The 27,815-nt window shown below is 37.9% G+C and overlaps 1 protein-coding gene across 2 annotated transcripts in view; it reads right to left on the bottom strand.

The window, feature by feature from the left end:
• Positions 1 to 263: 263 nt before the first annotated feature.
• The window catches only part of TSPAN7 (tetraspanin 7), a 115,164-nt gene continuing 87,612 nt past the window's right edge, over positions 264 to 27,815 (bottom strand). The window contains exons 2-8 of one of the 2 annotated variants that reach the window (XM_063305228.1): positions 27,076 to 27,264; positions 20,468 to 20,542; positions 18,275 to 18,370; positions 13,151 to 13,306; positions 11,036 to 11,119; positions 3,052 to 3,124; positions 264 to 1,307 (exon numbers count right to left, since the gene is read on the bottom strand). In XM_063305228.1, coding sequence (XP_063161298.1) covers positions 3,056 to 3,124; positions 11,036 to 11,119; positions 13,151 to 13,306; positions 18,275 to 18,370; positions 20,468 to 20,542; positions 27,076 to 27,264 — 669 coding nt within the window. In that variant the 3' untranslated portion in view covers positions 264 to 1,307; positions 3,052 to 3,055. The remainder of the gene's footprint in view (positions 1,308 to 3,051; positions 3,125 to 11,035; positions 11,120 to 13,150; positions 13,307 to 18,274; positions 18,371 to 20,467; positions 20,543 to 27,075; positions 27,265 to 27,815) is intronic. The other variant, XM_063305229.1, reaches the window with a different exon arrangement.

Raw genomic sequence — 27,815 nt, 5'->3', positions numbered from 1 at the left:
CGTCTGAAATATTAGGCAGCTATCAGGCCAGACTAACCAAAGGTTAGACTCTGAATAACGCTGCATCCTATACTCATATCAATACTTCCAAATCCTGAAATGTTCTCCTTTCAGGTGATGCTCCATCAGGAACAGAAAGGACAATAATGTATGGAATTACAAAAATAGCATGTTTTAAAGCACATGCTTTTATGACACTGCCACTGAAAAAAAAAGATATTAACAATGCAAAACCTGGATTGAAAAATAAAGGGAGGCCAGTAGAAATCTGTAATGGTTCCATTTATTAATATGTATATCACAAATACAATATCAATGCATTCTTGCTGGCATGCTAGACAGAGGCCTTATTAAAAAAAACCTTTTTTTTTTTAAAAAGGTCTTAAACTTTTGCTCCCCATCCTGAAAAATATTCCACACATTCTTTTTGTTGTTATTAAATTTGATTGATTTGACAATGAATTTGGTGGCAACTTCAATGCAAAAGGAGAAGGAAACAGAAAGAAGGGTATAAGAAAAAGTTGCATTACAGCACAATCTGATTCATAATTATCTAATCAAAGGAAGCAAAATTACTGGCTTCACAGTAAGCAAACAACACAGCTTAGTAACGGTATTACACAAGTTCAGATTCTGAGGCAAAATGCACTAGACAAAGGCCTACTGGCAAAAACACTAGGCACACAACACTGATCAAGAATGAAAGATGCAGCAGAATATTGATACATTAATTTCCCTCAACATGATTTTGCACATTTACTTTCAAGTATTTTCCCATGTTATGTAACTTGTTTTTTCTTATTTTGGGCAGTTGTTGGAAAGGGGAGATTAGACACACTTTAGTAAAAGCTATAAACAAAATCGAGGAATTAAAAACTTGATAAACCAAAATAATATATATTTTTCTATACAGGTTTAATATGGATGTGTGCAACATTTATTAACCATGGTGAAAGGCTAATGATGCCCTCCAGTCACTACATGCACAGCCTAATCATTGCTGTCAATGAATTACCTCCGTTTACTTTACAATGCAACTACAGTCTGATCAAGAACAAACATACAGTGCCATCATACGCACAGCCGTTGAGATGGAGCGTACAGTACTGGATGCTCAATGGTTCAGGCTACTTTTTGTGGCACAACAGTACTTCACGGAATGGTACATTACGCATGGTACGGAGTTGAGAAAGTGTTGTCTTTATGTGTGTATACGTAGAGTTGTGTATGTGTGCTCTAACTTTGTTTAGAAGTCTTCCAAGAATTATCTAGTTCCTGATTGAAAACAGGTACTGTATTTCATATTCCTGGAGAAGTGCAGAAAGGAAAGGAAGAGAATAATGAATTGTTTTTATTTCCATCAGTCATAAGGTTTCTCTCGTGTAAATAAATTTCTTCCAGGTGACTCCAACAGAGGAGTCAACTAATTCACCAAAGACAGAAACTTTAGACGCAAGCAGCCCTAAATATTGGTAGTATGCTCTCCCACACTACACCCCAAGGGACAGCAAATGAACCTTGCATCTGCACCTTGCACTGCAACTTTGGTGGTTCCCTTAGTGGTCCTCCTATAAGACCACTAAGGGAACCACCAATTTTATACAAGGAGTTTTTGCCATGTGGCAGATGTCATTATGAATAATTAGGAACTCAAGATCTAGCTCTATTTCAATCCATGGGAGTTATGTGATATAAATCACAAGATCAGGAAGTCCTACATTAACTTCAGTGTCTAAAGTGTGTACATGTGTCTGTGTGTACAAGAAACTGTTGCTTGCAATGAAATTACTGTACTACCATCCCTGGAAACACTGGACAAAGCAATTTATTTCATTGTTTCTGTGTATTTGTTCCTGTCTCTGAACATCCTGCACACAGGTTTCCTATGAATGCAAATAGCTCCTGTGGAATTCCTGCCTTTTCTTCAAGGATAGTATAATAATAATATATATGTGCTTTTTGTGCATATGGATCTGCTCCCTCCACTGAATTAAAAGGGACTTCATACAACGATGTGTGTTCAGGGCACTGATCTATATGACCTTATATCCCTTTGGATGCTGTAAAAAGATCTAGGCATTCAGCATACAGTATTTGGAATTCTGATTTTTTTGTGCATGAAGCATCTTTAAACCACACCTCACCTCACATTAGTGGGATACAAGAGAAGGGTTCCCAGAGAATAGGCAAGAGAGATTTTTGATCCAAAACACTGATGGCTTCAAAAGTAATAATCTGGATTCTGTGCCCAGAACAGACTGGCAAACAGAGGACTTGCTCTAAACATTATGGTTCCATTCAGAACGTTTACTGCTGCACTGGGTTCCTGCTGAAGCTTCTGGACTACTTTGAAAGCCACGGACCAGCTTCATTGCAGTGCACATCGTCATAGGTGTAAGAAAGCATGCATAGCCTGGTGAGGATCCAATGAATAGGCATGATCTGTGCACTAGCTTATGCTGAACAAAAGCACTCCTGGCCAAATGGGAATCAAATGGAAAGTCAAATCCAAGAGCACCCTAAAATTGTAGCCTTGGTTTTTCAAAAGGAGTCAAACAAGACAATTTCTTAAAACCAAATCAATACTGTAGTTCTAGTGGCCAAGAATGCTTCCCTGATCTGTCTGGATTAAATTTCATATTTTTAACCTACATCTAATCCATTGCTGATTTTAACATGGGTTTAGGGTTGCCAAGGTTCATGGTGATGGGAATGAGACCACTAATTCTAGAATATCAACAGACGTGTTTTAAGGTGCCACTTTTGTCTACAGTATTAATTTAAAATAAAAAATAGAAAATCAAATTCATACAGATGGAATGCTTTCTGATGTTCTGGTTTATAATTAAGGTCATTCAGCACTGAATGTCTTCTCACTGATATGAACCATCTGGAATAACATTGGCTGGGGCTGATGGGAGTTGCGCTAGCTGCAACTAAAAGGCCAGGCTGGGGAAAGCATCTATAAAATCTATCCTTCTCCAAGTAGAGAGCAAAGCGTTTGCCTAAATTTGGAAAAAGCCTCTTGAATGCAGTTGTAGAGGAACTTACCTTGTTACACCATCTCATACTGATTGGCAGTAATAAATCGGGACAGACAACACGCCAACAGCATGCCAATCAGCTGTAGAAGAGAAAGGAAAGGTATCATGCATATAATCCAGTGTCATGAAACGTACTGAGTCTGCAAAAAGGATTTTGGATTTTTAAATTTGTTGAAATATGTAAAACTGAAATAATATAAAATGAAGCCTACAGCCAAAATAAAAACATCAAATTTATGCAATCAAGAAAGAGGCAATTCTAATAATTTCTTTGATGCATCTCTCCCTTTTTATTTCTCCCTCTCTTTTTAAGACAACACTGTTTTCATTGTATTTGCCTATAAGTACTCTAACTAACTTGGTGGGAAAGATGCATTTTAGTCCTAGAAGTTCCACATATTGTTTTTGTCTTTTGCACTTTTCAGTGGGCTGTTGCTCAATTTTGGGGGTGCAATTCAGGGAATTCTACTAAATAAAGTGGGATTAAGGTCTTTCATAGGCCCATGGGTTGCTGACCAATTTATGGGATGGAAAAAGGCTGCATCAGTTATTCTTTTGCTATGTTATATACTTCTTGGCATATGTGCAGACAAGCACAAACGTCAGGTTAAGTATTGGTTATATGCCTACATGCAACCAATGATGAAAACAGCATGGCGATATGGATCCTTCCAAATGACCACGGCAATGGCAGAGGCTCCAGATCAAGGGCTCTCCTGAATGGTTGCTGAGCTGAAGTCAGCACAGTGGATTCCAGATTTTATTATACTGCCGAGTACCTAGCTGTACATGCACCTCACAGGATTCTCCTGTTTCCTTCTATGTTGGCATAGCAACAGCAGATGATCAGATACAGAATAGCTTCAGATGTTACGAACAATCACTTTTGTATTTAGCTAGTACCATCTGTTTTCAGAATTAAAACAAAAACAAAAAAGATGCGCAGGGAAGATATGCAGGATATGTGTGAATTTAGCCTGCAGAATGTTTTTATGCAAGATCGTTTAGCAGACATTAGAAACAAATGCCACTAGATAAAAAAAAAAAGATGGGGGACACTTGCTTATAGCACACAAAGCTATTGCCCCTAGTATACTGAGGCATGTCACATTATGGAATAATGAAATTTACTTGGTATGGTTCTATATCTTGACTGGAGAAATTTACTTCGTATGGTTCTATCTTGAAAATATTCAAGAAGAATAAAAATATACAGTTTGGTGTAGTGGGTAAGGCATCAGGCTAGAAACTGGGAGACCGTGAGTTCTAGTCCTGCCTTAGCCACAAAGCCAGCTGGGTGACCTTGGGCCATTCATACCCTCTCAGCCCTTGGAAGGAGGCAATGGCCAACCACTTCTGAAAAACCTTGCCCAGACAACTGCAGGGACTTGTCCAAGCAGCCTCCAAGAATCAGACATAATTGAACAGATTAAAAAAAAAGCAGTATAAGCATAGCTGTTTGCATTAAATCATATACTGTATACCATAGCAATTTCTCTCAATTATCTTTCCAAATGGCTTAAAACTCTGTTCCATCTGCCCAGCCAGCCACCTGTCGTTTGGAAGAGCTTCGACTGCCATAAATGATTGCTTTCTGCAACTTTCTGCAGCTTCCATTGCGGGCTCCTAATCCATTCACAAACCTTCACCCTCCTCCTTTGAGAAGTCCATCACCTCTATGGATTGGCAGTCTACTGGCTTCTTTTCTCCAGAAGGCCCATGAAAGTATCACAAATGTCAAGAAAATATGTAGCTGATTTTGTTTCACTGAATGTCTTGGAAATGCTTATGCAGAAATGGAAAATTAGCATTCCCCAAAGTAATAGAAAGTATTTTGTTATAAAACAGAAAGTGAAGAACTACTGAAAGTATTTAATATTGGAAATAGGTAAAAATAAATTACCCATGAAGACACAAAGCAATTTGTGAAGGAAATTCTGGGGAACTTTGTTTAAAAAACCTTATCCACAATTTATTTTGGACAACGTCTAAAGAGAATATTCACATGGTTCAAAGTGAAAAATGAATTAAGGGGTAAATAGATGTGAACTGTATTATTCAAGGTTAACAATGCATTGGAAGTTTTACTAATCAATTAATAAATATTAAACATTTTGACCTACAGGTGTCTCAGATGAATTATATGCTAAAATTAAGTTTAAAAAGTTCAAGTTAAGAGCTGCCTTAACTTTGAGAATATGTGATTTAGCCTTAAGTTAATTAGCTACCTTGAAAAATTGGCATTTGAATTTTTTGTGCTTTAACTGCATGATAATTTTTAAAAGCATGCATGTCAACTGATTAATAATGAAAAAATGTTTTGAGAAAAGATAGAGAGAGGGTCTGAATTTAGAAAAGATAACTTTGTATAGAAGTTCAACTCATGCCAATTGTATCAATTAGTTAACAGCAAGCTGATTAAAATTTAGAACAAAAGTTCTGCCTTCTTTCTTTAAGTTATCAGGGAAACACTATCTTTTCTTAAAGCACCGATTGATTAAGATTCTGAAACTCTGAATATTTATAAGTGTTAAAAATAAAGAGCTCTCTTGGGTCAAGGTGGGCTTGCATGCACTCTGGATAAGGATTTCTGATGTAAGACTACACACATCCTCATGTTATGTTTAACTGAGCACAGATTTTTAAATAAAAATAGAGGAAGTTTGAAGAATTATCTATTTTTATTTTAAAATCTTTTTGCCCCTGTTTTGCATGTCGAAGCAAAACCCTCTGACATAACATACTGTATATTCTGATGGAGTCTGAGTTGTCTGTAATCAAGAAAAGACCAAGACATTACAGTAGATGGTATTATAAAAAATGGGATGCAGTGTGTGAACAAGGCAAATTGTATACTCAGGGTTTTTAGGAAAGGGAATGAAAATAAAACCACCAACGCTGTAATGTGATGTTGTACAAATTATACATTTGGAATATTACCCACAGTTCTGATTGCCACATGACATAAAACAGCCGAAAAAATGTGTAGAAGAAGGCAATGAAAATGATCAAGGAGCTTGAACACCTTTCCTATAGAAATGGCTAGAGAGTTTAGGACTCTTTAGTGAGGAAAAAAGGTGACTGATGAAGTAAATTACTAAGGTGTATAAAATCATGCACAGTATGGATAAAGCTGACAGGTGGACATTTTTCTCCCTCTAACAACACTCTGGGACCAAACTGACTCAAAAGAGATTAAAACAGAAAAAAGAAAGTTCTCCTTCACCCAGTGTATAATTAACCTGTGACATGGTAATGGCTACTAACTTTAAAGGAGGACTGGAGAAATTCATGAAGAACACATTTATAAAGGGCTACTATTTTGAAGACTCAATGTTACCTCCACATTGGAAGCAGCATTCTTCCAAATACCAGTTGCAGGGAAACAACAGCAGGAGAAGGATATGTCTACCTCCTGCTTATGACCATAGTGGCATTTGTCTGGCTGCTGTGAGAAACAAAATGCTGGGCTAAGAATGGACCTTGGTCTGGTCCAGCAGGCTGTTCTTATGTTCATATGTTTCTAGTACTTTAATTATAGTGTAAAGTACCTCAGCTGAAACCAAACCAATTTAATATATACTTACTTTGAAGGAGTCCTAGACTGCTACTGAGAGCTAATACATAAAGGATGGCTTTCATAATACTGAACTCTAAACCATAAATGTTTACAAACAATTTCTGATCAGATCATTTATCTAATACACCAATAATATTTCCAACCAACATTGTACAGGTACAAGTTTTGCTATGACAGAAACTGACAGTGTGAAGTTATATTCAGCTCTCTTTAGCTTAAAATGTTGGAAACTGCATTCTGGAAATGTATGTTATAACTAAAAAGAAAAGAGATATCAGTTCTTCTGTAGGGAGGTAGATAGATTTTCCACCATAATCATGCCACAATCATAAATTACAATTCATGTGTCTGATTACTTGATGCCTAGTTAGAGCACAGTCTGCATTTCTTGACCCTTTTTCTTTTTCTTTGACACAAAGAGTAACACTAAGGGCATTCTGTTACCTCTTATATCAGAATGCATCAAAATACTAGGTCACCTTGAGAATGATGCAAACAAATTATCAGCTGGCAAAGCTGCACTGACAATCCTTCATACTCTATAACTTTTACCACTATATTTTATCTCATGTTCATTTTTCAGCAGCTTCATTGATTCCATACAAATCTCTTATCTACAATCAAAATTGCTTTTTTTCATGACAAAAACAAGCAATCATAATGAAAATCATTTGGCAGGGATTGTCAGTATTACTTAATATTTCTCGTATCTTGTGATCTCTTCTTAATGAATCGCTACACTGTCGGTTGTTACTGTGTTTCTATTTTCATAAGATCGTCATACAGGCTTCTGATTTATGCATCTTTAGGGAACTTCCAGCTTTTAAGGAAGGGCAGAATCCCCCTGCTCAGTTCTGTGGAAGTCCAGGCACTGTTATCTTCCATTTGAAACCATCCTATGTTTTCCCATAATTTCTTTTCTTTCCACAAAATATGAAAAGGGTGGCTACACAACGTCATTCGATTGGTAGCTCCAGGAACCAACTATCCAGAAGTAATCTTCATTCAGAATACATAAACCAATGGTATTTCATTTAGAATAAGCCTAAGTAGGATTGCCCTGTTCTTTGTATTGATGAATTTAGCGGCAGACAAAAGGCCCTATAAATGTTGAACTGGATATGCACATTCATTTCTTTTTATCCCTTGCCATCTCTCTGGTCAAACGTATTTTACAGGTGCTTGAAATGTATTTGGATGTGTCAGTGGATGAGGATATCTACAGTACTAGTTGTGTGAGCAACTTTCCTTTAGTTGAAAGCAACATTTTGAAATTATTTTAAGCCTCTGAGAAATGCAGGGGGGGTGGAATGATGAGAAGGTGTTGCTGGAAAGGCATAGTTGACATTTGTAGACACTAGGGCGCATTTGGATGGAGGGGGTTGTTTTAAAGGGGAAAGACTGTCTAGCTTAGGATCTATTCTATCCCCTTTTCTCTTTCTAAAACTCAAAGTCTTGTTACCAATCACTTGGTGATTGGCCTCCAGATTTCAGCAGCATTGGCTTGGGCTCTAGTGGCCCAACCCTGCTGTAAGTCATAGACTAACTTCTGGAAAAAAAACGATCTTCTTTCTTTTTAGCCTCTAATAAGTACAACAGAAGAATTATTTTCTGAAAATTTAAATTGGTCTTATCCAGAAAAAGCTACCCCTTCCCAAATATTTATATTTATATTCAATACTTTCTAATGAAAAGAACAGTGAGTCTCATTCTTCTACAATGATAAATGTTAGAAAAATATGGGAATATTTTTAAACCTTGTTTTGTCAATGAGTAGTATGTTTTCAAATGTTTCTAGAAACAGTGTGTGTATGTGTATGTACACACACACTATTTTGAAAAAGCATTTCAACAGGTGAAATTTCCTCTCTCCCCAAAAACTATTCTCACATTCAGACTGAGGCTAAGAGCAGCTTCTAGTTTTAGATTTTGTTCTGCTCCACAGTCAGAACTATGAAATTAGATTTATTAGTTTTTTTTTCAATTTTGCCTCACTGATTTAGTGGACAAATGTTTAAATTTACTATAACACGTCAACGGTCAAACTAAAAATATAAAATAATGAACCATAAGCAAAATATACCACTATATATTTTCCCCTACTATATTAAAAGATACAGTATGTTGTAAAATTGATTTCCAATACATTTATAAATAAGTGCCTAGTCTCAGCTCTCCCTAATTAAACAAAAACAACTTGTGCTATAACTAATATTATAATTTGTTCTGTATTTTAAAATTAATGATTTCCTATTAAAGTAATAGCTACAACCTAGGATCCATTAATTATTTTTCTTGAATATATGTTGATCTAGATGTAATTGGAAAACATCCATCCAAATTATTTCAATTGATGTGGCCTTTGCTAACAGATTTTACCAGATAAGAGCAATAATGGTCTTTTTGTTTCTATGTTTCTAAATTATTGCAACCTATGGAATAAACTCTTGATAGGAAGCAAAACAGAGATCTCTCAAAGACAGCTTTAGAGCAGTTGTCCTGAAACTGATTTACTCCAGTTATGTTGGACATCAAATCCCAGAAAGCATGGGAATTGTAGTTCAACATATCTAGAGGACTACTGGTTCATGAAACCTGCTTAGAAACACAGTACAGAGTTACTATGCAAAATAATTGTGTGTGTGTGTGTGTGTATGGTTTTGCTTGGAAATCCACTTTCTAACAGCAAAATCACTTGCTCACAAAGTCTAGTGAGAACAGGTTGATATAGGTGACTAGGTGACATACTTCTGCTAGGAAGAACATAGATCTGCTAGGAATAATGCAGAAAAGTCAGTTCTATAGTGCTTGGTCTGGAGGCATAAGGTGCAGGCATGTAGCTGATGCTAAGGAGGTAAGGCACTAGACATGCTTGGAGGGGAGGCCACTGGAGAATCTCACACATATTGCTTTAAGATGGAAGAAGGAAAGCTCTAAATATAGAAAGTAATTTTTTATCCTCTGCAATCTGTGGCACATAATTCACCTTTCTCAGAATCACTAACAATCCTCATAATAATAATAATAATAATAATAATAATAAATCTTTGCTTCTTTTTTCTGCACTGCTATGGTGCAAAACAAGAACATAAAACTGCTACACTGGATCACTCCTGGAAAGATTAATCTAGTCCAAGATTCTATTTCCAATGGCAGTGAGACTTCTGGAAAGCTCATGACAATAGTTCTTTGTGGCACATCCCCAGCATCTGCATTCATAGTCACTGAACAAAGAGGTTGCCTCACCCTACCACGGAGAACGCATGGGCCTGTCATTAGACTTATTCTCCAGAAATCTGCTTAATCTTTTTTGAAAAGTAATTCTGACTGCTAGTTATTATTAAATATATTTTGTTTAGTCAATATCATAAGTTAATTATTTATTATATACAGAATTAGTTTCTCTGCTTTTCTTAAACCTACCATCAATCAATTTTAGTGGCTAATACTGAAATCTAATAGAGCATTTAAACATTAATTTCTTAACTGCTATCATCATTGTTGTCAACAGCAGCAGCAGCCATCACAAAAATAATCCAACTAAACAGTCAAACAGATGGCTTAAAATAGTTAGTCTAAATACCTCTTAGTATTGCCAGATACAATTCAGAATATAAGATGTGACTGGTAGAACTGGACTTTATTTTAGGGCAGTGTGTTGAATTAAAGGACCTTTGGCACCCTTCATATCTATAAATAATCTCAGTGAGCTAGAATCAGTTTAATTTAATTTGGAACAGCTCATGCTATTTTGACATAACCATAGCAAAACGCTGGACTTAATCTTCTGTGTGCTTAAAACTAGAGATATTAAATTAGAGACAGATTCTCTAATTTCTGAAGACAGAAATTCCCAGGGAAAGCAGCTTCATTAGCATATTGCCCCGACTTTGATTTTTAAATATAGCATTTACATAAAATACACATTTGTTTATAACAAATTGCTAATTGTTTGGGTCTCACTAGAATGAAATATTTAATTGTTGATGGCCTCAAATATATCCCCCTAAATGGGACAAATTAGGCATATGCTTCCAGCTTTCTTTTTAAACATGATGAGACTCCAAATTTGATATTTCTCTTAAACAGATAAATCTAGGCTATGAAACCCCCCATGCAAACTGTGAATCAACTATTTGTCATGTGGGCTGTTTACGCTCCATTTAAACCAGTTTCATTAGGTTAACCTTTATTTGACCCAACGGAAGGGTCTTTTTCCCCCCTTGAGGCCATCATTAGTTGGGCGGCAACTGATACTCCCAAGGAGAAACTCCATTTAAGTTGGAAAAAGAAAAATCAATGAATAGATGACCTAAGAGCTAATGAACAGTTTGAGGCCTGTCCCTCTCCATAATCCTTCCCTGTAGCTGAGGCAAACACATCATGTCTTCAAAGCAATAAAATGGTATACCTGTGAGAATGCAATTCCAAAAGCCACTCCAGCTATGATTCCCATATTGGTCTCCATAAAACTGGTCACCAGATCGTAACAACCCTGAAGACAACAAAGAACATCTGCTCACTCTTCAAAAGTGTATCTACTTGTCCATATTTAATGCTCATTTAACAATTTAATACAAAATTCAATGCCACGAAGTCTACTAATAATCAAAATAATAGGCAAGGAGTATATCAGTATGCTTTTTGTAACTCATAAAATTGTACATTTAAAAATATGGTTAAAATCAAGGAACATTACTCAAAGGAACATTTTTACAAAGTTGCTTCCTTAATATATCATCCGGGTAGAAAAAGTGTATCAATATACCTCAGTAAATATATTCATTTATAATCTTCCCATACAGTATAACTTCTGAAATTCATCACAATAAAGTATGATTTAAAATGCTTGTTTAATTACTCTGTCCCCACTGCATATTCTCACTACAATTGTTGAAAGATTATCAGCAAAATTACCTGATAAAATACCACTTCTGTTAACATTTTCTAATTAATGTACTCACACCTTATTTCACACTATATGACTATTGTCTTGTTAATATTTTAGTGAAAGAGAAACCAGCCTCGTGAGAGTATATCTCTGAAACATGCTGAAGATGAAAACCATTGCCTGTTCAATCTGTCTGGTAAGTAAATGAAGTGTGCATCTAATCAGGCTTCTCCAACCTGGTGCCCTCCAAGATATCTCTTAACTGCAGCCAACTGGCTTCTCAGTTGCCAAACAAAGAATTCTGAGAGTGTGAGCCAACTTAACTGGACATGAAATTAGCCTAACTGATAATAGCAAATATCTGTTGCAATAGGCTGTATATTGGGCTGCCTTTCAAGACCACTGGGAAGCTTTTGTTGGTCTAGTATGTAGCAGCCTAAATGCTGGCTGATACATACTGGTATGAGGACATAACATATTTGGTCTTGCACTACTTCCTATTTGATTCTACGTGCAATTTGAAGTGCTGGTTTTACATGGCTTGGCACTGGGGTACTTGACAGATTGTCCCCTACAAGATTTTTGTCCTCGAAAGGCTTGTGACTTCCACTTCTGCAAAGTAAGGAGGGTAGAGGCCTATGCTGCTGCTTTTTGGTGGAGGTGCCTCTACCCTGGAATTTGATCTCCCCTTATTATTATCCTGAAGAGGTATAAAATGATAAAGATTTATACTGGATTTAATGCATCAACATTAATGCTCTTTTATGAAGATTTTGTAGAATTCAATAGTCTATTCTTTCTGGGTTAATTTGCTTCCTCTGCTGTAAACCTTAGCACTGAAAAAAAGAAGAAAATAAGTTATGTTTCTGTGAAACATAGGCTATTTGGTTTTATATGCTGTATGTGCCATGAAACAATGTTTTCTACATATTTAGTCATTTCATTTGCTCTCAAACACTCTAAGATGCCACAACTTTTGCAAAATGTTTTGGTTTGCGGCAATTTTTGCTGTGTTCTGCCTGCAACATTAATTCCATAATGCTATAAAATACTGTATAGTAATAAAATGTATCTAACGAAGCATGGGCTTATGTCAATCATTCTATTTTCTACATTTAGGCAGACTGTTAGCCTCTAACATGTGATACATGTCCCAAATGATGAACTGGAGGAGGGGGAGGAGGAGGAAGGAGGTAGAAACTCATATGAGACAGCCATGAAAACTGCTATAAGTGTCAAGAAGATTTGAATCTATTTGCTGAATTCTTTGCCTTAAGCAATTATCATTATGGGGAAGTCTGAAGTCAGATTGGATATGGGAAGTTAGTTCATATATCTCTTGGAATGTTTATTAATGGGGCTATGTGGGAAACATCTTTTTCCTGTTAAATACCTGAAAAGCATCAATACTAGAACACTACCATGAACAGGATAAGATGGCTTCCAATTCTTCAGACACATTTTTTTCAGTACATTTGTTTAATTTATTTATTTGATTGACTTTTGATATTACCCAATAGACAAAGATGTCTGAATGGTTCACAAAATAGTGTGCCTAACAGAGAGAGAGAAATGTATGTATGTATGTATGTATATAATAAATGCATTACTCTGAAAGCCTGAAATGAATCATACCTTCTGGTTTATTTTAGTAGGAGCAATAGTCATGTTACGCAGATCCAGAGGATTACAGTCACTCGAGTTCATACAACAACTTGGGGGAATGCCGTGTTCATTAAAATAAGGGCTAGTATTCCAGTTGGTGTAGTTCTGGACACCACAGCAACTCAGCTAATAAGAATGAGAAAAGGAAGGAAAAATAGTTACAAAAAGTGGGGACGGTTTTGTGCATTTGATTTCATAACATCCCAAACAAATAAACTACCTATAGTCCAAAAAGAGAGAGAGAGAGAGAGAAAAGAAATATTCCTTTCTGAAAACATAGTCAACAGAATATTATAATTATAGCATCATAAATAATCATAGTACATCAGACTGATGACCAAAAGGCAAGATTCTTGCCTAGAGGAATTTATAATCTAAAGTTCATATGGAGATGAAAACTGAGAAAAGAAAGAAATTTGCAAAGTTTTGCCTTTACAAAAGTAATTCCATGATTACCTTCCTACATTTTCACGAAAGAATAATATAAAAGTGGATTTTTACTCCAGGGCTGTGGAAATCTAACTGCCTGGAAACAATGAAGTTCACAGGCAGTTGGAGAAAATACTCAAACAGTTCTCAGACACAGAAACACTTCTCTGTTGTAGGAGAACACAAAAAGAGATGATCTAATTTTAAGTAAATGAAACATACATCTAGGTAACCCTTGATCCAAAACATTATCTCAGTTACAGGAAAAGAAATGAACAAAAAAGAAAAAAAATGTTACAGGATAGAACTAAGGGAACTTTGACACCAACTAGCACACACAAAGACAGACAAATGGCAACATCATCAGCAATGTTCCCTCTGAGTGATGCACCTGCATGGCCAGACCATAAGCATCAGATGCAGGTGCAGCTGCAGTGACATCCACTACACGAGACTCAGTCTCAGTCTCCTGACAAAGCTCCAAGACAGCAGAGGCACAAGGAGAAAAGGCAGCAAGGCAGGATGGTGGCAGAGAGCAGGACTGCAGAGCCACCCTGGCAGGATTCATGCCTTAATTTTTGTGAGTGACCATCAGAGGCTGCATACAAGCCCCACAAAAAATCTCAGCAGGCCACATGTTATAAGAAAGATCAATGGCCAGACAACAAAGGGTTAAAAAGTTGTGCTGGAAAAGAAATCTGAAAAATATAAAAGTGCAAGAAGATCTCAGGCTACAGGATATTCCCAGCCAAGTTATGAAGGGATAGGAAATTCTTTGAAATATCATACTGATAAAATTCTTGTTCTCCCTATGGTTGTGGAACAGTCGTGGAAACAAACATCTCAATGAGATGGAGAACTATTAGAGTCTGATGACTGATCATGACATCATCTCTAATCTAGCAATCAAGCTAGATTGGGTTGAGGTAATAAGGTAATCCAGCAGTGCTTATAAAAGAGAGATGGAGGGAAGAAAAGTCTAATGTCCACCTTCTACTCCATCAAGATTATTCTCTCCACACCCAATTATCACCTGGACACCACAAGAAAGGATTGCAAGGAAAGCAAAGGACAGTTTGCTGCTGCTGGAATCCAGCCCATGCTTTGGCTAGATGAGCATAGTGTGTAAAACATTCTATCATGCAGAATCTCTGTTTTTTCAGAGAAGCACAAGTAAAAGCACTTAAGAATACAATAATACATTCTGTGATTTAGGAGTTCTATTGATGGAACTGCAAAAACTGCAGGGCTCTAAGAGTTAAATACTGAAAAAGTTATAAAAGGTGTGGAATTTCACTGGATTCCATTGAATTCCAAGGCAAAGACCTAGTGGTGCTAGGGACCCCTCTGCCAAATAGATGAGAGTACAGCTTTGATTCTGTCGTAGTGGGGAAAAAAAACCCAATGGAGTACAGCATTTGGGGCTTCAAGAATATTGCCTTGGATTTTGTGATAGGTTTTTAGTAAAATGTGCTCCTGATACACAAGTTAAAACCCAAGTGATATAGGGAACACTTATATTGGTTATATTTATTGGTTGAAGCAAGAAAACTAGGGAAGAATTTGCTTTTAGAAAACTGTGAAAGTCTTCCTTCTCTTCCCACCCTAATACTCCTGTCTCCCTCTCCCTAAGAATTGGTGTTGGCAGCCAAATAATATTCTTTGGCTAGCCTTCTCGAACAGAGCTGGCAACAGTATAAGATTCTCTTGGATAGCCTCCATCTTAAAGGAAAATTGAGAATTCGTTATTAACACATTAAGCTGTTTTAGGTAGGCAGCACACATTTAGCGGAAGCACTCTGGAATATTGTTAGCAATAGTTTTTGAAACTAAAGGCAGGGGCTCCCTCCTGTATTCTCAAGCTAAAATACAGATTTTTGTTTAGGATTTTGAAGAAGTTTCATTTCTAGGCATCTAGTGCTTGGCATGTCCAACCTGGGCTTGTGGAATGAATATTCTTCAAAGAGTAGCAAAAATGGTAATGCTTGTTATATTGTTTGAGAACAAGCTTGCCCCAAGCAGTACATGATAAACAGGTGTACATAAACCTATAAGGACTGGAATTAGACTACAAAATGCAGGGTCCTAATTAAGCCCCTTAGGCCAGTTAGGCCAGTATTAGCCCAGCTGAAGAATACATAATAAAGAGGCCACACATGGTCTCTTAGGCTCCCCCCCACCCCGCCACTCTCATATACTTTCCTGATAAAAATGAGTATCCTGAAGAATTACTTCTGTGATAGCAAGTCTGAAACCTTGTTTAAGAAGGCCGGCTTGCTCTCAAATTCACAAGCCGATTTTGCTTCTGACCCCTCTGCTATATTATAGGACATTTTTAGCAAAGCTTAGACATTTTTTTTTCTAGCCTAAAACAAAGAAGGTAAAGTAAGATTTTGTGGAAAATGCTTGTTGCATTGTTTGTTAAAAGAATACTGTGGCTGGAAAAGATAAGAATGCTCTACAGACCAAATTAGATGAAGGAAGGAAGGATGGGAACTTTTGAAAGCTACCATTGGTTTACAAGCACTTTTTCTGTAAGATCTGAAAAACAGGCTAAGGGGATGTGGATTTCAGGCAACTCACATAACAAAATTACAAAATCAGGTAGCTGAATTTGCTTCCAAAATTGGTGCCTTCCTTAAAGTCAATAGTTAAGGAAAAGCTAAAAGCAATTGTGTGCTCCCTTCTTATGACTACAATTCAGGAAAGAAAAAATGCAACAGCACACTGACCATTTGAAACTCGACATAGCATGCCTGTCTTCTAATGACAGATAGGTAGGGCTTGATTTCTCTTGCTGTGATCATGCTTGCAGTGATGATTCCTGCTATAATCCATTAGAAGTAAGAGCTATATGAAGGACACCTCATCAGGTGTCTTCAGCACAAGAAGGCATAGTTACTCACACAGAACCGGAGGTTGAAACTTTAGGCACATATAATGGTGATCTTTTAGATTCTACCTACAAGGTGCATTAGACTATTATAGGAATTATTTTAAATGGTGATGAAATCTCTAGGATGACATTTTCAAGGATGATGACATGCCATGACAAGACCAAGAGGGCAATTTAGGGTGGGCTAGCCTTCAGTGTAACAACAGTGGGAAACAATAGAACACATAGGCCAGGCCACTAGTTCTAAAGGCCCACATATCTTGAAAGCAAACTCACCGGTCCCCAGACAAAGGATATGGGTCAAAGATACATCTTTTATCATGGTGGCTATTTTTCTAAATTTGGGCATTTTATTGTTATCACTGCTTAGCTGCCCAGTGTCATGGAAGTGAGATGGCAGCCATATAAATTGAATGAATGAAGAGAGAGGGAGAGAGAGTGCGCGCGGGAGCATTTTGGGAATCTATTTTGTCTTTAAAAGAAGAAACATTATATATATCATTTTAAAATGTATCCTAACAGCCTGAATATAATGGATGGAGAAAATGGTTGGACAATTGGTATATTAGTCAGTTGGCTACATACAGAGAAAAATTGGATACAGCAGGAACACTATAAGGAGGAACTGGCATAGGAATTGGAGTTCTAAACACTATAGTAGTAGATTTGATAGCTAATAAACTGGGCAATATAACTGCAGAAATCCAGAACCTGTGTCAGGCAATTGCTGCCTCCTTAACCATTTTGACTAATTGTTGGAGGATACCATAAGGGTATTACCCAAATGACACACTATGGAACAAGAACATCAATTAATGATTGTACAGGCTATTCAGTCCCTAAAGACTGATGCATCCTGGGATATAATGTGCTTCCAAGTCTAGAGCATGGGATTGCAAGTAAATATAAATAAACCAAGCAAATCATATGAGAGGGATTAAATGTCATACTCAATGGAGGTGAAGAAATTCATTTGGGAAAATGCAACCACAGACAAAAAAGAGGCTGAAAGAGACTGAAAAGTAGTCAGTTTTATTTTTCTGTGTCATTGTAACAAAATTATTATGTATATATTAATTCTAACAGTCCAAAAGGAATGGACAGCATTTCCCATGATTCCTTTAGGTCTTAACTTTCTCAATAATGTGGTGCTTCTTCCAAGCTCTCAAAAACAGCAGGCATATAATAATAATAGTAATTGGGTAGAATGGAAATCTCAGAGACTAGAGGGATATAATAAAAGGGAATGTTTAGGATAGATATGTGATGATCTGATTCTTCCTGAACAGAAAGTCTGCCTGTTTTATAAACAGAATACATCAACGGAATGTAAGTTTGATATTTAATCAGAAGATAGGAGTACAGTAGGAATGTGGGAAAAAGTTGTTTATGTATTAGACCATCTTGCTTGGTGGCTTGGTTACTTTAAAATATATTCCTCCTATATACAGATATCAGGCTTATATATTTGGTATTTGCCACTAGACAGAAAAAAGTGAGAACACAAGAAGCAGCCTTCTACATAAACAGGTCACTGGGCCCTCTAGCCCAATATTACCATCAGAAACTGGCAGTGGCTGCCCTGGATGGCTGCAATCGACCTTGGGACTTTCTGCATGTAAATCATTTGGCTAAAATATCCAGAACTAGAAAAATGGCTACACACATACAGTTCATGCTACTGAATCCATAAACAACACTGCCAATACCTGGAACTTCTTATACTGCAATCAAAACACTGATTTGCAATTTAACAGCTCTAAACTTACATTCTGTTGTACATCATCCACTGCACGGCTCTTCTCATCATTTCCATTGTAATTCTGGATGGCTTCAGTGTATGTCCTGAGGAAGGTGTCTTTAATCTAAAAGGAAATTAAGACAATGGGGTAAGCTGCATTGGGGCAACAGCCCAATTAACTTTCCAGTGAGCTCTCCCCTGCCCAGCCCCAACAGTGAGGAAACATATGATTTTAGATGAAAAGACAAAAATATGTTTCTCATGCCATTCCTCCTGAAAAAACATTCAAGAGCAGTGAAAGTCATCTATGAACATTCAATAGTTCTCTGCACTGGTGCACCCTACAAAGGAATGAAAATTAAATCTCACATTTGGTATTGTGAGAGCCAAAATCCCAACTGATAAAGTGAGGAGCGGTTATTAAAAAAAACAAAAATGAGGCTGCCCTGCCTTTACAGAAGCAGCAGGCCTGCTCTCCTCTTCTCTGCCCTCTTCACTGTAATAGCAACGGAAAGTATACTCCTGCCCTGACAATACAGAGAGGCCTATATGAAAACCAGAAATCTTGTGTTAACCCTAAACCATTTTCACCTAATAAATGTTACTAATCAGAGCTGTAAGAGACTTGTTCTTTGTATTAACCATTTCCAGTCCTGGAAAGGTCAAGAAGTCAGAGGTAAAAACAGAAGAAGGGAGGGAGGGAGGGATTGAGCTGCCTTTCCAGAAAATCTGATAGCAGTGTCATACTTTGTCAGAATTATCTATGTCAGTGGTTCTTAAACATTTTGGTCTCAGGATCCCTTCACATTCTTAAAAATGATTGAGGACCCCAAAGAGCTTTGGTTTATGTGGGTTTTATCTACCAATATGTACTGTGTTAGAAATTAAAACTTAGAAATGTCATATTTATTTCTTTGACTTCAAGGACTCCCTGAAAGGGTCTCAGGGACCCCATAGGTCCCCAGACCCCACTTTGAGGACTGCTGATCTGGGTTTCTTACATAAATTGCTGGGAAATACGTCACAATAATAATTAGGCTAGAACGGTATATATTTGTGCCAAGAACAGAATCTTACTTCCTGAGTGTTTCTATGTTTTTCTGTATGAACCCAAGAAAAGACTTGGCTATTTTAAAGAACTGCAGACAGGTGCCATGTTTACGGACACATGTTTCAAAGCGGCTTTTCTGAATATTCAGTCCTTCGGGTACTTCAAATTTGAAAATGCCAGTGGTTGGTTCTTTAGCTGCTTCTAAAAAGCAAAACATTTCAAGGACCTAATAGAATTGTAGGGACTGTTTTGAAGCATAAACCATATCCTATCTTAAGTTTTAACTGTTATTTCCTAATTAGAAACAATGTTTGTTTCTGAACAAAAGTCCCAGGTCCTGTGTCACTAAAGCAATGTTAAGAGTTCCTTAATTTGAGAATGTGACAGAACATTTTAGAGAAAGAAAGAAAAAAGAAAGCCAAAACAAATCCCCCAAGACACCAAAAACAACTTTTTGGACTGCCCCCCCCCCCATTATTATAATCAGATGCTTTTTGCCAGATAGTTTTCATTCAGCTTATGGAAAATGTGCCACAATATGTATAGAATGGTGCAAAAGACACATCTGCCTTGGACTCCTATTGTTTTCTAATTTCATCAGTCTAAGCCAATTTTTATTCCCATTTCTAGGTGTGTTGTTACTTTTTTAGCACAGGGAAGAAATACAGTTTTCAAAGCAGCAACAGAACTGTTGTAGTTAGGACTTGCATTCTTAGAAATCCTCTCTATATAACATAGTCAAATACTTCTGCAGCTGAAGTAGCAGCACTTATGTAAACAGTTTAAGCTGTTTTGCTCTCTTCAGCACAAATTAAAAGATCTGCACAATGAACAGAGAAATACATTTAGCTCTGAGGTAAATCAAATCAAATCGAATTATCCATTCAGTTGTATCCGACTCTTGGTGATTCCATAAGCCAGCTCTCTCCATGAAAAATACATAAATAAATAAATACTAAGGTAAATACAGAATAGCAAAAGTCAGAAGCCATCATTAAATCCTTTGACATGAAATGAAAACAGGTTTTTGGACTGGACATTTTTCTGCCAAGTGAAGTAGTACCCAAAATACATAGAGCTGCTGAATTTATCTGAATTATAATACCCAGTATCCTACGACGCTTCAGCCATTGTTGCCACCAATTTTATCAACAAGGAATTTAGACTCACCTCATGGCGAAATACAAATCCTGAAATGCCAGCCACTAGCTCAGCCAGGAAGACCAGAGATAGAAACATAGCATACTGAAAAAGAACAGAGAAAGAAAGAGAGAGAAGAAACATCCACAGGAATAGAACAGATTACTCACACTGAAGAGGGCGTATTAGGTTAAGAAGTAAAAAGAAGCTTACTGACTTTATTCTTTATTGTTCTGTAACATCCATCTTGGTGGAAAGATGAAGTTCCTTTGTTCTTCTTTTCTTTCTAATTACATAATTTGTCCTAAACTCTCAGCCCTACAGCTGCCAAGAGGTGTGTGAAAAAAAGGGGCAGAATCCCTCATCAAGGCCCAAGCACATGGCCCCGATGGAGAGAGCAGCATCCATGCTGCCTCTCCCTGGGTGGAGAAGGGGGAAAGAGCGAAAGAGGAAGTGGGAGTGGCAACAAACAGCTTCCTCAGAGTTGCATTGTGGGGCAACTTAATATACATGTTAAAGAGGCATGTTGGATTTGCCAAAACTTCCAATACATCCAATATATGTTTTATTACTGGGGAAAAAAACAGCAACTCTAATGTGCTAGTCTTAATTCTCCTTTGCAACCTTGAGTGCACACAGTCAGCACTACGTGAAAGAGCAGTAAACCAGCTTACTCATCCAGTTGCAAGAGACCAGAAATAGATATGGTAATGCTAGAAAAAAAGGAGGGGATCTGTCCTCCAAGTTCTTTTCATTATTTAAAAATAACTACAAAAAAAATATTACATCCGGTTAAGGAAAGGGATTCATATGATGGAATATGCTCCTATTCAACAGGAAGACTTTTCTAGGCAGGATCCTTTTAATTCCTATGCTGAGGAAAGCAGCATGTGAATGAAAAAGGAGCATGACTGCTTCCCTGGGATTGTCTTTTTCACAGAAGAAAAGAAAGGGGCTCTGTGCCTTCTTTATTGTCCTGCTCAGTATTGTTGACACTGGTGGACTTACTCTTTTCTTTCTACCAGGCTAACTAAACTTCAAAATACTGGAAGTGGAATGGAGGGGCAGCATCTTGAACTGCTTGGTCAAGAGGACAAAGAAGATCTAAAACTTCTGGGGTAGTCTAGAGCCAAGCAAGCAGCCACTGATAACCAAACTCTGTCCCCACATGGTTATCCAAGTCCCTTTCAGAGCTGTGGGTCTCCTTGTATGTATCTGAAAAACACTCTATATAGATAGTTTAGTGATGTAACTTGTTAATTTCAAATTTCACAAGAAGATCTTGGGATTATAGCTTGGATATAGTCATGCCCAGGAATTAAAGCAATTCTCCCTTGTTGTTGTTTATTCGTTTAGTCGCTTCCGACTCTTCATGACTTCATGGACCAGCCCACGCCAGAGCTTCCTGTCGGTCGTCAACACCCCCAGCTCCCCCAGAATCCATCACCTCTAGAATATCATCTATCCATCTTGCCCTTGGTCGGCCCCTCTTCCTTTTGCCTTCCACTCTCCCTAGCATCAGCATCTTCTCCAGGGTGTCCTGTCTTCTCATTATGTGGCCAAAGTATTTCAGTTTTGCCTTTAATACCATTCCCTCAAGTGAGCAGTCTGGCTTTATTTCCTGGAGGATGGACTGGTTTGATCTTCTTGCAGTCCAAGGCACTCTCAGAATTTTCCTCCAACACCACAGTTCAAAAGCATCTATCTTCCTTCTCTCAGCTTCCTTATGGTCCAGCTCTCGCAGCCATACGTTACTATGGGGAATACCATTGCTTTAACTATGTGAACTTTTGTGTGATGTCTCTGCTCTTAACTATTTTATTGAGATTTGTCATTGCTCTTCTCCCAAGGATTAAGAGTCTTCTGATTTCCTGACTGCAGTCAGCATCTGCAGTAATCTTCACACCTAGAAATACTAAGTCTTTCACTGCTTCTACATTTTCTCCCTCTATTTGCCAGTTATCGATCAAGCTGCTTGCCATAATCTTGGTTTTTTTGAGGTTTAGCTGCAAGCCAGCTTTTGCACTTTCTTCTTTCACCTTCATCATAAGGCTCCTCAGTTCCTCTTCGCTTTCAGCCTTCAAAGTGGTATCATCTGCATATCTAAGATTGTTAATGTTTCTTCCAGCAATTTTAACTCCAGCCTTGGATTTCTCAAGCCCAGCATGTCGCATGATGTGTTCTGCATACAAGTTGAATAGGTAGGGTGAGAGTATACAGCCCTGCAATACTCCTTTCCCAATCTTAAACCAGTCCGTTGTTCCGTGGTCTGTTCTTACTGTTGCTACTTGGTCGTTATACAGATTTGTCAGGAGGCAGACAAGATGACTTGGTATCCCCATACCACTAAGAACTTGCCACAATTTGTTATGGTCCACACAGTCAAAGGCTTTAGAATAGTCAATAAAACAGAAATAGATGTTTTTCTGAAACTCCCTGGCTTTTTCCATTATCCAGCGGATATTAGCAATTTGGTCCCTAGTTCCTCTGCCTTTTCTAAACCCAGCTTGTACATCTGGCAATTCTCGCTCCATGAATTGCTGAAGTCTACCTTGCAGGATCTTGAGCATTACTTTACTGGCATGTGAAATGAGTGCCACTGTTCAATAGTTTGAACATTCTTTAGTGTTCCCCTTTTTTGGTATGGGGATATAAGTTGATTTTTTCCAGTCTGATGGCCATTCTTGTGTTTTCCAAATTTGCTGGCATATAGCATGCATTACCTTGACAGCATCATCTTGCAAGATTTTGAACAGTTCAGCTGGGATGCCGTCGTCTCCTGCTGCCTTGTTATTAGCAATGCTTCTTAAGGCCCATTCAACCTCACTCTTCAGGATGTCTGGCTCTAGCTCACTGACCACACCGTCAAAGCTATCCCCGATATTGTTATCCTTTCTATACAGGTCTTCTGTATATTCTTGCCACCTTTTCTTGATCTCTTCTTCTTCTGTTAGGTCCTTGCCATCTTTGTTTTTGATCATACCCATTTTTGCCTGGAATTTACCTCCAATGTTTCTAATTTTCTGGAAGAGGTCTCTTGTCCTTCCTATTCTATTGTCTTCTTCCACTTCCTCACATTGCTTGTTTAAAAATAATTCCTTATCTCTTCTGGCTAACCTCTGGAATTTTGCATTTAATTGGGCATATCTCCCCCTATCACTGTTGCCTTTTGCTTTCCTTCTTTCTTGGGCTACTTCTAGTGTCTCAGCAGACAGCCACTTTGCCTTCTTGGTTTTCTCTTTCTTTGGGATGTATTTTGTTGCTGCCTCCTGAACAATGTTGCGAACTTCTGTCCATAGTTCTTCCAGGACCCTATCTACTAAGTCCAGTCCCTTAAATCGATTCTTCACCTCCACTGCATATTCCTTAGGGATATTAGTGAGCTCATATCTAGCTGATCTGTGGGTCTTTCCTAATCTCTTTAGTCTGATCCTAAATTGTGCAAGAAGAAGTTCGTGATCTGAACTACAGTCAGCTCCAGGCCTTGTTTTTACCGACTGTATGGCGTCCGCCACCTTTGGCTGCAAAGGATGTAGTCAATCTGATTTCAGTGTTGTCCATCTGGGGAAGTCCATGTATAAAGCCATCTCTTAGGTTGTTGGAAGAGAGTGTTTGTTATGCAGAGCGAGTTGTCTTGGCAAAATTCTATCAGCCTATGTCCTGCTTCGTTTTGTTCTCCCAGGCCATGCTTACCTGTAATTCCAGGTGTCATTTGACTGCCCACCTTAGCATTCCAGTCTCCTGTGATGAAAATAACATCTCTTTTAGGCGTGTTGTCCAGTAGGTGCTGCAGATCCTATAGAACTGCTCTACTTCAGCTTCTTCAGCATCTGTGGTTGGGGTGTATATTTGGATCACTGTGATGTTAGATGGCTTGCCCTGAATTCGAATTGAGATCGTTCTATCGTTTTTTGGATTGTATCCAAGCACTGCTTTAGCCACTTTGCTATTAATTATGAAGGCTACTCCATTTCTTCTGTGGTCCTCTTGTCCACAGTAGTAGATCTGGTGGTCATTTGATGTGAAGTGGCCCATTCCAGTCCATTTCAGGTCACTGACGCCCAAAATGTCTATCTTTAATCTTAACATCTCACCAATAACCACATCCAATTTGCCCTGGCTCATAGATCTTACATTCCAGGTTCCAATGGCGTGTTGATCCTTAGAACATCGGATTCGCCGTTCACCACCAGCACCATCGGCCGATAGCCGTCCTTTCGGCTTTGAGCTAGCTGCGTCATCACGTCTGGGGCTAGTTGAACTCATCCTCTGTTCTTCCCCAGTAGCATTTTGACCATCTTCCGACCTGGGGGTCTCATCTTCCGATGGTATACCGACATATCTCTGGTTGTACTGATCCATTTAGTTTTCACGGCAAGAATACTAGGGTGGGTTGCCATTACCTGCCAGGGATCGCATTTAGTCTGACCTCTCTGTCATGACCTTCCCGTGTTGGGTGGCCTTCACGGTTTAGCTGATGGCATCATTGTGGTGCTCAAGCTCCAGCACCACGACAAGGTAACGATCCTTTGCTGATTTGCTAATTCTCCCTTATTCTGTGTTTGTTCTGCTTATATGAGTAGATGCTAAAATGTGAAATATTAATCCATGCTAATATGGATTAATGAAAATGTTATACAGGACTGCAGAATCTCTGATAGTCCAGAGTGTGCTGGACTGTATCTCTTGTTTTCTAACCTTTGGCCATTGGGTTGGGAACAGATTTTCTGCTTTTGATATATGGGCTTTGACTGAACATTCATTCCTTACGTATCCGTACTTGATAATTCAGAAGCAGGTTCCCTCACCTTCTGTAAAATGGCAAGGGCAACAATAATATCTATCCTTTAAGACTGTTATGAAAATCGAAAAGTGAAAGGAACAACTGTCACTTGCCTGAACATTAACAATACTGCCGCCTTGGTATTTTAATGCTCTGTTATGTCTGAAGCCTTTATTATTCTATGCTATGTTTCTAACTGATGTTTCATTGTGTTTTTGAAAGTTGCCTTCTAAATTTTTCCAAAATTGTAAAGCAGGATATCAATCCTTTAAAATAAATATATAAATTGGAATATAGTGGGCTTAGCAATCCAAACAATTGAAGTTACTATGTGCTTAGTTCCATGCTGAAAAACAAATATTTTAAGTGAATGTATTCATTAAATACACTAGTAAGATACCCCCCACAGCCACACCCACACACATGCAAGGAAGATGATCTGGAACAAGGCTCCCCAAACTCTTCAGCTCACTGACCCCTTCATGAAGTTTCAGATTGTTCACTGACCCCAAAATATTTATTATATGAAAATAATTTAATAAATGCTACTTTAATAGTACTATGAATAACAACAACAACAACAATGGATAGTCCCATCAACCCTTGGGAGTCTATATTGACCACTTTGGGGAACTCTGGTCTAGAAGGAGGTGGCTCCAGTATTACAGGAAACATGATTTAGGTGGGTTTTTTGTTTGCACAGAAGAACAATCCGGCTTGAATAACCTGGCAAAAAACAAATCCTGAAATAAATGTTTAGTTTTATTCAAAAGCACCTAAAATTAAAGGTGGGTATTTTAGAAGACTAAAACCATAATTCCATTAAAAATCAGAGGCACCTGCTTTCCATGTGGCTGCAGGCTCCCGGGTCCCACAGAGGCAACTTGAGCAGGGATTTCTGTAGCGTTTTCTCTGCAGCAGCTGCCAGCTGGCTTTGATTCTCAGCTCATTCAAGGAAGCTAGTGGGGAGCTGCTGCCAGAAAAAACTCTGCCAACATGCGCATATTGATCTCTCCTGTGTAGACTTCAGGATTGTAGCCAAAAGGTTTGTTAGCAGAGGTAAGACTGTTATCTCAATGACATACATTTGGATATACTTGTAGTACCCTCCCCCACCTAAAATCCCTCACTACTTCTTTCTTACTATTTTCACATTATTTTTTCCCATATCTGGAATAGAAAACCTATGCAAAAGTGTGTACGTGGTGGCAAAAGTGTGTGCTCTCCTGCTTTCCATAAACTTGTATTAATGGAATTTATGCATTACACACATACCTCAAGAATTATTTAGAATTGTTTACTCTGTTTTCTAAAATACTGTAGTTGTTCCACAGAGTTCTTTCAAATTAACCCATGGTTTATTCAAAATTCAAAACTGCTCTGGAAAAATTAACACATTTTACAGTACTGCACCTAAGCCACTGCAATTCTTTTCTGATTCTAATCTCTTTCTGAGAAAAGAAATTAGTGAATGGCAGAAAGATGCAAGTTATTGGCATAACTGAATTATTCTCCACATTATAAGGAGATCGGCATCTTTCTTTTCAAATCAAGCTACTTCCTAGGTTATATATTAACAGCAAATATACATGTTTATGGGAAAAATGTGTGCAGAGTGGAACTGTGAATTGCATTTTTAGGTACAATTTTTCAAAAAAGTTTGCACACAAACCAGCCAAAAAGCTTCTTTCTGTCATGGTGTTCTGTAAGCATGGTATTTTGGGCATTCCAGAAAATGATAAATGATTAAATGATACAAATAAAGTAATTATAGTCTCTTGTTCTTCACAGGTGTATGCCTACATGTGTATCTGAACCTTCAGCACTCTAGAATCAAGTGATTTAACCTCCTCACCAGTTTCAGCATCCATGGGCTTCCCCGACATGTTGCAAAGCAGCCAAACAGTCCAAAGACAATGATTGTGGTACCCGTCCCGATGAGAACATATGGAGCATTAGTGGAATTTTCAGCAATAAGCGAGATATACGTGCCTAAAGTCAACTTTCCCCAGACACCGACAGCAAGAAGGATAACACCAGTTATCTGGAGAATAAGAAGCAGGAAAAAAGAGGCTTGGTTAGATTTTATAAGAATAATATATGATGTTACTGACAACAGAGATTTTTTTAAAATGTACAGAATTGCTGATCAGGAAAAACATGAAAGCATTTATTAGGCTAATTTGAGAGAAGCAATGCCACAAGCCAAAGCTCCATAATAACAAGCCAGCAACTTACACAGGCCATTTTATTGAGCAAAATATCCAGCATACTTAGGGGATACCTCATGCTAATCATTGTCCTCACGCTTTTTCTGTGACCCACTGCAAAATTTATTTATACACACGCACACACACACACACATTGTCTTGATATTAAGTCCTGGTTTAAATCTCAAAAATGAGAATGTTCTCAATCAATCCTCTTCATTCTATAGACTTCCAGATTTCCCAGCCAGCCTGGCCCCAGGTAATTCTGTTTTAGTCCCAAAACCTCTAGAAAGCACTGACTGGGAAAGACTACTCCAGATTTCCTAATTCACAAGAAAAACTCAACCACCAACTCCTTAGGAGACGTGGAGTCAGGTGTAAATTG

This window comes from Candoia aspera, chromosome 5 (assembly GCF_035149785.1).
Source record: "Candoia aspera isolate rCanAsp1 chromosome 5, rCanAsp1.hap2, whole genome shotgun sequence".
Classification (NCBI taxonomy): domain Eukaryota; kingdom Metazoa; phylum Chordata; class Lepidosauria; order Squamata; family Boidae; genus Candoia; species Candoia aspera.
The sequence above is the reverse complement of the archived record's forward strand: the minus strand, read 5'-3'. Positions and strand labels throughout refer to the sequence as shown.